The sequence below is a fragment of the Micropterus dolomieu genome, linkage group LG04 (genome assembly GCF_021292245.1).
Source record: "Micropterus dolomieu isolate WLL.071019.BEF.003 ecotype Adirondacks linkage group LG04, ASM2129224v1, whole genome shotgun sequence".
Lineage (NCBI taxonomy): Eukaryota > Metazoa > Chordata > Actinopteri > Centrarchiformes > Centrarchidae > Micropterus > Micropterus dolomieu.
The window spans coordinates 28745245-28758305 of NC_060153.1; the positions used below are offsets into that span (position 1 = coordinate 28745245).

Consider the following 13061-nt stretch of genomic DNA (forward strand, 5'->3'; position numbering starts at 1 on the left):
TGTAATTGCAGCCAAAATAATCAAAAGCAAATAGATATGAAATTCAAATTCCCGTTTGTCTGACTGACCCATACTGAGGTTTCATGACTCAAACTCAAACTTTCCTTGATTCCCTTGTTGCTCTCAAGGTCAGTGTACAGTGCATTTCTGTCTCATCTCCGTGGATTTCATTTATATTTTTTTGGCTGTCAAGTTTACTCTATAATTCAGTCAGCAGATGTCACCAGAAGTCTCTCATTTCGACTGGAATTGCGTCATTGTTGCTTTATGACTACTGTCGCGACTGGCTGAGTAAACTCTGTCTGGCAGGCTGGTGTTCTGGTAGAAATGGGACTTAAGACACACACATACAGAGTTTGGGCAGAAACAGGGCTTTCTAGACACTAGTCCCATTCCTCTACACATGGTTCATTTCTAATCAGAGGTGATGCGTCAGAAAATATTCTCCAAGTGTAATTAAGCTGCTCCTACATTGCAACAAACTACCCTGACTTCAGGTTTAGCCTTAAACTTCTGCAAACACACAATCTTACTCAACAAACTACTCAGAAACCAAATACCCTGAAATCAACCTCTAAGTAGAAAAAGACAAGCCCACAGTTGTACTTTTGAAATGGATGATTAGGCTTTTAATCCGGCATATGGACATGAAGCTGTGATGACAGTTTGCCTTACAAGTGTCACTTCTCTTCAAACTCAAAGAGAGAAAAGGGAACTGGCACTGATGGAGCGGACAGATAGCGTGGTGGCAGCTGGATGAAGTTAACACCCTGTTCTGGTCTGAAGGCAGCAAGGTGTGACCAAGCCACTGCACAGACATGTGGGTGCAGTGTATCCACATTCACACGTACACACAGAGCCTGATGCACTGACATAATAACTGGTGTGGCTAGTCAGAACCCATTTTGGGTGTTCAAAACTTCCCCGATGCACTGTCAGTGGAGGTTCCTTAAATTTGTCATATCAAAAATTTCCCACAAACCCTCAATTTTTACCTAAATTTTGCCCTCACACAGATTAATTCCCATATGTGACGTTTTACTGGCAGACAATTTATAGCTATTCATTCTGTGGGTGGGGTGAGAACTAGGTGGGAAGAGTGAAACTATTCATTAAAATCATTTTTGTACATGCTCTCACTGAGCTTTCTTCCAGTTAAAGAAATAAGTATGACATTAAGCTATTCTTCATTTAGTTTGGCACCATTTATAAGGACCCCCCAGTGGGTCCTAGACACCACTTTGAGACCCACTGCAATACTGCTTAAGGAAAACACATCAAACTGTCACGCAGTACCACACTTCCCCTGCAGGTGGATCCTGGTGTGAAGAGACTTATGATCCCCTGACATTCATTTCCACAGCATCCTGGGAAGAAGCAGTGATGTCTAAATCCCATGAGGAAATCACGAGACAATCATATTAACGAGGAAAAGTGTCATTTGACATTTTACCCTCATTTGATCAATTTCAGATCATACCAAAATTTAGATAACTGCAAAGGCATCAAGGCCCCTCCTTTTCATTCCCGATTTAATGTAACGTAACAGCTTGAACATGCTTTCAGAGTAATCTTTAGGTGCAACTTACAGCAACAGCAACTTACATTTAATTTACTTAGACTTTCACATACATCCCCTTTATCTTAGATATACTTCTTTGCACTTTCTATGCCTTATATATACACCTCTATATATCTCTCTGCAAAACTGTGAGCCATTTCTAACTAGCGCTAAATGAGTATAATATTCAGGAGGGAGAAACCAACACGTGGTGCAGAGCGAAGTGATGTCCTTTGAAGCAGTGAACTGCACTCAAAACCACAGCCTAAAAGGAGACATGTGACCTTCTAGATAATAGGATTTTTTTCTGCAGTCTTGAATTGGCAAGTGTTTTTCAGAGAAGCAAAACGTCTCTCAACAAGGTGCAGGTCTATGTGTGATGAAGGAAAAAAAAGAAGTTGTCTTTTATTTTTACACCTTTACACAGATGGAAGAAACAGTAGATATACAATGCATTCATTTTTGCTATTTTGCCGAACATTTGAATGTATACATGGATATATGATATAAACAGCGGCTAGAGGAGGGATCATTAAGTACAAATGTATGTATCAAAAGGAAGTAGAAATACTCCCGCATAAAAACTTTACAGGCCATCTTTTCAGATGAGTACATTATGACTAAGAACACTCTGACACTCGTCACACTCCTATAACGTCTCTCTCAATCTATCTCTCTTAAACACTCACACTCACACACACACACACAGGAAAAACACACAGAGAGAAATAGCTGCTACTTCATGCTTTCATTTCTGATACCACCAGCTACTAATATGAGTAAATCTGTGTGTGCTCCTGCAGTGTTATCTGTCTGAGCATATGTGTTTGTGCGTGCTTGCGTGTGTATGTGTGTGTGTGTGTGTGTGTGTGTGTGTGTGTGTGTGTGTGTAAGCATGAATGTCTGCATGAATGTCTGCATGAATATCTGCATGAATGAAAGCTACTTCAGTTCTAGGCGGTGCTCGCCGCGAGCTATGTGGGAAGAGAACTCGTAACGGTCCCGGCTGCGGTGGCCGCAGACGTTGCACTCGAGCGGGTCGCGGAAGCCGTGGCACCCCATGTGGATGGTAAACATGACGTAGTCCAGGAAGATCACCCTGCAGTGGCCACAGGGGTACACCGCCCCGGGCAGCGCTCCGGCTTCCCCGTCGGCCCGCGGCACCCGTAAAGCCTCCAGTGGTGTCAAGGGGATGGGCTGGGAGTGCGGGTGAGGCATGCCGTTCTGGTGGTTCAGCCCTCCCAGCAGATGGCCTAAGCTGTACATGACAGGCTGGGACATCTGGGAGCCATCAGTGTGGAACGAGTCCATGCTGTGGGGTGGTTGGGTGTTGTGAGGGAGGCCCAGGAGTGGCATGCCCATCTTGTGACCGTTGGTAAGGCCTATTGGGCTGATGTTATTGCGACCTAACTGGATGGGGTAAGGCCTGTGGGAGGGAGCTGGGTCGCTTTCTGGCCCTGTGAGGATGGGTTGTTGCTGATGGTGGGCATCGGGCCCTGGGGAGCCTGGTGTAGAGTCCTTGAGGTCAGTTCGGTGGACCAGCTCCCTATTAAAACTCAGGTCCAGGCAGACACCATTGTCGCCTAGAGCAGCAACATGAGAAGAAAGAGCACTCAAGACTCTGCAAGAGGAGGTTTTCACATACTTCCAACAGCATGGCCAGAGAAAGAGCCACAGGCAGCAAGCAGCAGTTCAAGCACTTATTGCTTACAGATGGAAAAAGATCTAATAGAGATCTTTACAAGACTCTAAGGGTCAAAGTCCTCACTTTGGTGTTGAGTAGAGACAATGAGAAAAATGTGCACCCCCAGGGCAACACAAAGGAAAAGTCACACAGTGAATTAGAACATGCCAAGCTCACAGGACAAAAGAAGCTTTAAAGCATCACAGCATCCTGAGAAAGCAGATAAGCTTGGAGGCATGAGAGGACAGGGCTGAGAGCAAGCAGACGACGAAGATGAAGGCCTCCAGTGCAGCTGTACCACAGAAGTATAGACGGAGAAGCACCTGCTCACGTTTCACGCCTCCCGCCTGTTCTCTCTCTCTCTCTGCGGTTGCAGACATTACTGTGGTTGTCATATTGAAAGATCTCACTTCATTTGTCAACCTGATAGAGAGCTGTAGGAGGGTTTTTACCAATACACCCTCGTTTTGCGAGCAGCTTCACGCTTGATTATGAAACTACAACCCGATGTTAGTTAGGCTTAACCAGAAAGGTGGGAGCTGACTATTGAAAATCACTGTGTGTGTGTATGTGTGTAAGCCCATAAAGTCAGCCATTTACTGAAACTGATATCTTTTTATCATTCATCACGCTACACAAATTATCTGGGTTTAAATCAAAACATACAAAGTGACTCATTAAACTGAGAAGCTTCAAGTGCACGTTTCTAATTTTAACATGTCTCCATTTATTTTGCCATGCATGGTTACCAATACCCACCTATGACACAATTCTTGCAGAGAATTTAGGACAGTGGAGACCATTCTCCGGTGTGTGCAGGTATGAGGCAGATGCTCTGCCCTCAATTCCTGTTTGGCAAGAGATGAAGGCCAGCAAAGACAGACAGGCAAACAAGTAGCTTAGACAGACAACTTAAAACTCTGCAAAACATGAATTCTGTATTGTAAAGCATCAATGCGTAGCAAAAAGCACAAATGATGTAAACACTTCAAAAGACAGCAGCGTATTATAGCATATTACAAGCTCATTAGCTTTACAATAAAGAAGTGATCAAACAGGTGGCCATTAACATGTAGAAATATCAAGTAGAAAATAAGTAGATAAACAAATAACAAAAAAAATGCAGGCATTCATAATATTTTATTTAAAAGCTATAAGCTGCTTTAAAATTTCAACACATCTCCTTAGAGGTCAGTGCCCCTACTGAACCCCCCACCTACGTGTCTGTGGTGTGAGTTCAGCTGCTCTTACCGGTGAACTTCTGTGGCATTGAGCTCTTCCGTTTGGCTACATTGCTGGCGAGCCTGTCGAGAAGCAGAGCACGCTCAGTGCCCATCTGTGTCCTGGATGTCTGGCCGTCCTCTGCTTGACAGCAGGAGAGTGAGAGAGTAAGTGCAACAAGGAAATGAAGACCTCTTCTCGATCAAGCAGTATCATGAGTAAAGGGAGTGAACTGAGCTGCAACTGTCCACATGTCAACGCTTTTGTGGTTAACAAGGTGAAGTAAAAAAAAATCTTGCTAAACACACCAGCTGTTCAAAGCGGAATCACACTGGGAGGAAGAAGATATTAATTTGAGATCAGAAGCTCCTTTGACCTCACTTCCTGGTGCTTTTTTATTTCATCAGTGCAGGAGAGGAGACCACAGGATGAGGATGTACTTCCTCACCACTACGGCACTATCAGGCATAAACTTACGACATTCGGTGACCACAGAAGCAGAGCATTGTCTGTGTGTTGCAATCGTGCAACTGTCCTGTCAGTGTATAAAGCCACTTTTGGGGAGAGGTTATAGACATAGAGGGTGTGTTTGTGTGTGTGTCGAGTGGCTGGGCTGAAACATTTGCCCTACATACATATTTGTCTTCCCCTTTGCCGCTACAGTCATGAGAAGCGGTCTTCACAGCACTGAGCCACCACACACCACAGCAGCCATAACCTATTTAGCAGTAATAATGGGCTAACAGCCATAAGCTCATTAATTTAATGAGGCTGTAAACCGAGATTCGTCAGCAATAACAGCTTTAATCGTGCACCTGCTGCATATGTACAAATGTGTTTATGTAGACTGTGCGGGGGTCTGATTACATTACATTACACCAGTTGTATGTGCATGTGTGAAGTGTGTCCTGTGAAGACATTTCAGAGTTTCAAAGATGTTGAGTATCAGAAAGGGACGAGTGTGCACTGTCTGCTCACCTCTCTCAGTGGTACCTTTGCTCTGAATGTACATATGGCACCGCTCTCTGTGCTCTTCGAGCGAGCTGCGCTGTTTGTAGCTGCGACTGCAGTGGTTGCACTTGAATGGCTTCTCTACTGTGAGCAGAGGTTTCAGGTAATCATCAACATATGAAACATCAACAACATCTAAAAGGTACAGCAAGTATTATTTCCTTAAGTGGTTTCATACAAAACTGATGATGTGCATATTGGAGAATGTGCAGCGTGTCTGCAGGTAAAACACGTGAACTGAAAGTGAATGAGCAAGTTTCCAGGGGTAAATGAGTAAGATGTCACATGTAGTGTGTGTAACCGAGTGCATGGCAGGGTGTTACTGGAAAAGCCATGCAGGCTCAGCAGACCTCATGTGTTCAGATTCAAAGGGAGTGAGAAACCAACATGAAGGAGTGAGAAACCAACCAACATGATACTGTACACAGGTGCATCAAGTATCAGTGCATATCAGCTTCACATGTGACGGAATGAGCGAGTGTGTGGCTGGCTGGTACCAGAATGTGTGCGCAGGTGGCCGCTCAGAGCGTCGCGTCGACGGCAGGCGTAGCTGCACATGGGACATTTGAAAGGCTTCTCCCCGGAGTGCAGTTTGATGTGGCGAAGCAGGTTTCCCTTCTGGGTGAAGGAGGCCCCGCACTGGGTACAGTGGAATGGCCTCTCACCTGAGTGATTAAAAAAAAAAAAAATGCAAACACCATGAAAAACAATCCTGCACTGAACATGACATTTTCTTTTAACACATAACATTTCTTGATTTCACACGAAAGTTTGATCACTGGTAATTATGTTGTTACAGAGTACCTGTGTTGGGGTGATTATTTCGACCGTTAAACCACACATTGGTGTGGTGTTCACAACTTCATGAGTGGAAATTTTGTGAAAGCTCAGATGTTGATATTAAAGATATCATTTTCTTGCTCCTGGCATTACAGTGAATTGCAAAAAAAACCAAAAAAAAAACAGAATCATTCACCATCTTTGAAAAGGGAACAAGGCAACATCCAGTCAGAAACCTAGAAACAATGTTCTCACGACTCGAACCACACAAATGCGCCAACACAAATGCACTTGACTTCCCATGTCGAAAACACAGTCACACAGTTCCATCTGAAGGCGGCATTACTCTACTATTCAACTGCACTTATCAATGAAGCTGCAATGAAAATGTATGTTTTACTACTAAAATCAACAATCACGACACACGACAATCATCTTGACTTCAACATGTCTGTGCAAGAGGATCCTTTAAAATGAGTCAGTAATGTCATCATATTGCATCGCAAATGCATCACGGCTATAATGAGGAGCTTGGTAACCTCAAAATCTTAAATCCTTAAACTATGATCTCTGTTTATCACACTAGAGAGACAGGAATGATCATCAAGGAATAAGAGAGGCAGAGAGTGATCATCATGTGTAAAAGGTCCCTCGCTGAGATAACCTGGCGCTGTATAACTAAAATTAAATTGAATTACATTCATTACTTGTGTCCTTAAAATCTCTTACAAGGTTTTTAAAAGTAGTTTTCTGTTAATAATAATAATGATGATATAATAAAGTTGTAAGACACTTATCAAAACCAGCGTTACTGGTGTTTTTAGTGCTTTTCAACAAAAACAACCATAATGCACAGCAATGTATGAGTAAACAGGCAACCATAACAAATTTAAAACAACAAATGAATAAAAACCATCAATAAAACACAAAAAAAAATGGGTGAATTAGAACGTCAGGTAGAGCAATGTCAAGAATAAAGTACAGTGTAACTCAATAGTTAAGAATGAAAATAAACCTAAAAATGAAAAGAAAGCCTTTTGATAACAATCCGTCTTCAAAAGTGATTAAAAAGAGGATCTAGATGTAGCAGGCCGGAGTTCTTTCCACAGCCGAGGAGCCCTAACAGAAAGCTATCAGTCTACTTAAGTGTGAGGTGGGAACAGTCTCAGGATGTGCACTGGTTGGTACTGGAACGGCAGTTATATATTCTGGGGCCAGGCCCTGAAAGGCTTTAAAAGTAGTAAATAATATCTTAAACAAATCCTAAAACAAATTGACAGCCAGTGTAAGTCTTTAAATTTGGAGTAATGTGTTCTCTTGTCTTTTTTTTGTTTTAAGGACTCTCGCTGCAGCAATTTTGACAATTTGGAGTCCATTAATTGATTTCTCGTTTACACCAGTTAAAAGACTTTCACAATAGTCCAACCATGAGAAGATAAAAGCATGACAGATAGTTATATTCCACTGAATGATAATTATGTATGGTGTGTGCAGATGTGGTCAGCAGCGACTTTCTATTTCTTCACACTGACAAATATTACTACATGTGAACAGTCAACAAGCTGACCACGACAGAAAGTATGAGCGAGTTCTTACATTAATTGCATAATTCAGGCAAAATAATGACTGCAAATGTACTGTGATGTGTTGACCTATCTGTCACTGCAATCACATCACAAAGTTATTGCATGTGCTTCATATTTGAACAACAATAGAGGATATTTCACATCCTCTTGTGGATGTGCGTCACATATGATGCAGACTCTTGTGTTCTTAATCGTAGTTACTCGATCAAACATCTTGACCTAGTCAATGCAAAGCCCTATCTCCCAAAGCTGTCAATAGGGTGATGATTGCACAACTGTTGTGTTTGAGGTCAGGTGTTCCTGTGCTTACCCGTGTGGCTACGCTTGTGCACCAACAGTACGTTGATGCTGACGCAGGACAGGCCACAGATGTCACAGTTGAGCTTGCCTGTCGCCTGGATGCGGGGAGCCATGGATCCAGGCACATAGGGCCCTTCTGCACCAGCCGCTACTGCTGCGTGGGCGTCTGGCAGGGCTGCACTGTCGTAACGCGAGTAGTCCACCAGTGACAGGTCCTGTGGCTCATTCAGGGTATCTCCCTCTTCGTCCCCCTCCCCTTCCCTATCCTCCTCATCGTCCTCCTCTGTCCTCTCCTCATCAAATCCTTCCTCCATCCCGTCCTCACTGGCCCCCTCTGCTTCCTCTTTTGGCACAATCTCCCTTTCTTTTTCAGATTTGGGGAAGTGCTCGTTGTCTTCCATCTCCTCTGCCTCTGTCTTTATCGTACCTAAGCAAGGAGGAAGCAAGGGAGAAGCACAGAATATATTTGGAAATGAAGTGACTGAAACATGTGATAAAAAGCACAGATTTAAAGAGACGAGACATATGTAGTGATATATGGACATGCAACACTTGATGTTTGTTTTCAAGTCCAAATAAGGTGCTAAATCAGCTTGGTGGGACTCCAACCAGAATGTGAAACGCAGTCACAACTTCACTTCTACATTTGTATTTATAGTTGACAGTCTGATATTAGTACTAGCACACTTCCAAAGTGTGGGTATCTTAATTTGGGCTGATGTGTAGTGTCACAAAGACAGTCAGAAGATGTGTGCTTGAGATAAGGGGAAGGCATTTCCTCTCAATACACAGTATGTAGAACCAGGGCAGGAGAGCGACGCAGCAGGCGCCTCATACAAACAACACCATTCCTTATCTGCTTTTAAAAAAAGACCTCAGATTGATTGTTTATTGCCTGTGTCACATGCAATGAAAAAGCCCCTAATCCAACATTGATCTGTACCAAAGGTCTTTTCCAAGTTTACTCTATCAGCCAGCAGAGTACTATTTCGGACTCATTTGTACTATATATAATAGATTTCCTGTTGTTTATTCTTGACCATTTTGACCACAACTCCTCTACTACATTAGGTCAAATTTCCATTCCAGGAAAGATCAATTGAACGCACATTTCACCACAACTGCTGACACGCAGAGTCCCGAAGCCTGGTTTGCAGGACCTCTCACCTAGGCTCTTGGTACGCGTCAACTAACCCCCAGCATATTCAGTTCCATCCAGAAACCACACTGTGGTCTTGGCGGTGACTGGTGATGAGCTTAACAGCAGCGCCTTGCATTGTGGAAAGCGCTTCGAGGTGCTATGGAAACTTTGCACACGCAGAGCTCCGAGAGGCCTGATATAGAGTCCAGGGTCTCAGAGCAGTGAACCGCAGGCTATGCATCAGTAGCAGAGTAGGGCTTTAGGAAATAGGGCAGATGAGTGGCAGTCATAAATAAATAGGAGTGCTGTCTTTAACACCATGTTCTTTTTTTTTTAAAGTGACAAATGAAGGGACTAAGGCCACAAGGCCGAGTAAACATTTCCACGCTCAAAATATCATGTGTGAAATAATTTGGTCAGAGTTTAGAAATGTGCAAATGTATAATTGTCCCGCTTGGTGTGAGGATACTCTGCAGAGCTTATATGTAGAAATGCAGATAATATCTGACATTGTTAATACATCACATTATAAAAATCAGGTGCAAGTTTTATCATTCAATCCATGACACTTCTGTGAGGAACAAACCCACACTGGGGTTGATCTGGCCCTCATGTTACTGCCCAACCTCCTTCCAAACAGTGTTGAAGGCAGATTAAATCAAATTGTGAGGTATTTGGTATTACTTTGCCCTGAATAAAACACCATGATGAGCACCAGCGCAGGAGACACGAAAAGTCACTTTTTACTATACCCACTTAAGTGCTTAATTAGCACTTAAGACCTTCATGATGCCTTTCCTGTCTAATCAGTTGGATAACATACAAACTTTTCCATCATATGTAATCTTTTTTAATTGCTGTTGGATAAAAAAAAAAAAACATTCCATCTAGTCTATTTAAAAAAATATATTTTCATATTTAAGTGAAGTCAAAAAATAAAACTCTCCTCCTCGTTCCCATGGGTTGAGAAATATTATTATATAATATATTGTATATGAAACCATAAAACTCCTTTAGATAAAAACAGGAATGCACAGTGGCCACGCTAAAAACAAGTTAATTTAACTCCTTTGAAAGACATCTCGCAACAGCAGCGTTTCACTGTATTAAATTTCAGGGTTTGTAGCAACGTTTTCCAACTGTTTGTAATGTCCGTGGACAAAAAAGTAATTGTACGATGCTAGATGTCAAGCGTATGCGTATGTGTGTGTGTGTGTGTGGGGGGTACACGTACGTGGATCCGTCACACCTTCAGCACACTGCATTCCATTCTCACTGAACGAGCTATCCTCCCTCTCTTCTTCCTCCTCCTGTGGCTTCACATCTGCAACATCACTGCAGACATCTGAAAAAGTCACGGTGACACGTTGTGCATGTGCAAATACTTTGTGTTACTTTTTGTTTCATTAAGAGAACTTTTAATCAGTACAGGCCAGTTCTGTTAGAATAAGGGAATCTTAAAATCCCTTCATGAACAATAAATGTGCAGGAACATTTCTTCATATTGCCGTTGCAGGGACATAGACAACTGCTACCAGCTGCAGCCTGCACAAACCCCTCCACATATATACCTTCAGCTTTCAATACCATGTCATGTGCTCTCAGGCAGGATGGTGGCAGATGTGGAGAGATGTGCGCAGCCTGATCACGTACACTTTCACGCTAAGATACTCACCCATCCCGTTTCCCTCTGGGGTGGTAAATTCAGGATGTTGGTCTGTGTTCATGATGACAAAATGTTCTGTGGGGAGGAATTCAAGAGAATTTACAAGATTTGGTTAATGGGAGATTTAGAGAGTAAGTCAAACCAAGTCAAGCCAGATTCCTTCTTATGGTACTTTCAGAACTAGGCTGCTGTGTTTACGGAGCACTGACGAGAGAAAACACTTTCTTAGCTATTCACATGCCAATAAAACCAATAATACCAATGATACTATTAAAAGCCTCCAACACTATTTCTATAAAACAAAGCAAGAAATAGAAGCAACACTTGCATCTCGCTGTTCCTGTTGGTTGGACAGCATAAAAAGAAGCAAAAAGTGGGGGTAAAAGCCCACGGTTGATTGCTCGACCCTGTCACTACATTTAGCCTTATGAGAAAGAGATGATATTCACTGCACATGCACTTCCTGCCGAGTCTGTACATAGGAGCAAGTGTAGAAGTGCTTTCCATACCAACAGCCAGTGAGGCTCCAACACCGTAGTCAAGGTGGTTTTAAAATGAATTAGAAGTGAAATACCCAGCTGTGCACTTTTTAAAAGCTGTTTCAGAAGCCCTGTATCAGTTTACAGTGAAATAATAAAAATGGCCAAAGTGTGAATAATTTTAAATCTATCCTGTAATAAAACATGAAAACTGTGTAGTTACTTAGAAAGGTTTTCACAATTCAGAGAGCTCTAACTACTCTTCCACCACATTCAGTGAGGAAAATACAGCAATAATAAACTTTCTCATTCGGTCAAAATGAAATTGAGAAGCGCGTGTCTACACGTTACAATTAATTCCAGGGTACTTTTGGGGTTTTATTTTTTGTTCTGAAGAAAACAGTAAGTTTGAGTAATGATGAAATATTCTTACCCGCTTTTTGCTCAGCACCCAGAGGAGAACAGCTCTCGCAGTAGGAGATTCCACGCTCCGCCACTGGACTTTCTCTGAATATGGAATATACGCACCGTCACTTGGAGCGATCCCTTAAAGGAACAGGAACTTATTTTTGAACAAGGTGGAGCAAAAAAGACCAAAGCATGTTCACACAGCAGAGTAGCAACACCAATTTAGATTACTCCTCACCATTTTCATGTTAATATAAACATCCCTTTTCTATACCTAAACATGTAGAGTCTGTAACACTTTCACGTTTACGAATGAAACAAAGAACAGATTATGGGTTTGGTATCAGTTCAGGCAGTCCACATGGTTCCTGACTTGGTTCCACTTAAGGAGCTACTACTCCATCTTGTGGCCAACCTAGAAAGCTACTAATGTGTCCAAATACTCTCCCTCCAATCAATAAATAAGTCTGTACACACTGTAAAAAAAACCTAAGCACTGTAGCTCTTTGAACACATTTTTAGTTAATTGTTTATCTAACCTCTGAGAAACCATCCTGCACGGCACCACCCTCCCCCCAAAACACACACACACACACACACACACTCAATCAAACACCTCGTAAATGACACATAATGAAGCTGCTGGCCCTCTTGTGAGCAGCTCCACTAACTACCAACTGCTTTAGTACATTGTTATTATAGTCAGTCATCTCATTAAAGCTATATTCTTGTATGTGACCATGTGTGGTTTTTCTCTCAAATATTTGACCTGCAGTGCAGAAAGTGGATGAATTACAGCAAGGCCTTTGATATCTTGACTAACTTCTGATAATTTGCCAAACAGGGACGGCTGAGGAATCTGGGTGCCGTGTAACTAACAACACACACTGTAGCGCCCACCTGAGTGGTGCACAGCCTTGTAAGGCTTGCCTGGTGCCCCTGGCCCGCCTATGGCAACCAGCTACCAGCCGGTTAGAAAAAGCAGAAAGAAAGCACACTCACAAAGGCATTATAATACATGCTGGGTTTCCATGGCAAAATGGAGCCAAAGGCACACAGGACAAAACAAAAAACAAAACATCGACTAATAAAAGCCATGATTCAAAAACTTAAAGCCTGGGTGCAGGGCATATCTGCACACACGGGCAAACAAGAACAAAGTAACCTGCGGATTTATGATCAGAAACACACACGTACAATAAACTATCCCCGCTTTCAGCATTG

General features: G+C 42.6%; 1 protein-coding gene across 5 annotated transcripts in view; it reads right to left on the reverse strand.

Annotated features, from left to right (window-relative positions):
* Positions 1 to 1941: 1941 nt before the first annotated feature.
* Positions 1942 to 13061, reverse strand: part of LOC123969371 (zinc finger protein Aiolos-like) — a 30480-nt gene continuing 19360 nt past the window's right edge. For 3 of the 5 annotated variants that reach the window (XM_046046712.1, XM_046046710.1, XM_046046713.1), the window contains exons 3-10: positions 11863 to 11975; positions 10960 to 11025; positions 10519 to 10629; positions 8154 to 8570; positions 5975 to 6142; positions 5445 to 5561; positions 4497 to 4610; positions 1942 to 3144 (exon numbers count right to left, since the gene is read on the reverse strand). In XM_046046712.1, coding sequence (XP_045902668.1) covers positions 2504 to 3144; positions 4497 to 4610; positions 5445 to 5561; positions 5975 to 6142; positions 8154 to 8570; positions 10519 to 10629; positions 10960 to 11011 — 1620 coding nt within the window. In that variant the 5' untranslated portion in view covers positions 11012 to 11025; positions 11863 to 11975 and the 3' untranslated portion in view covers positions 1942 to 2503. The remainder of the gene's footprint in view (positions 3145 to 4496; positions 4611 to 5444; positions 5562 to 5974; positions 6143 to 8153; positions 8571 to 10518; positions 10630 to 10959; positions 11026 to 11862; positions 11976 to 13061) is intronic. The other 2 variants (XM_046046714.1, XM_046046715.1) reach the window with 2 other exon arrangements.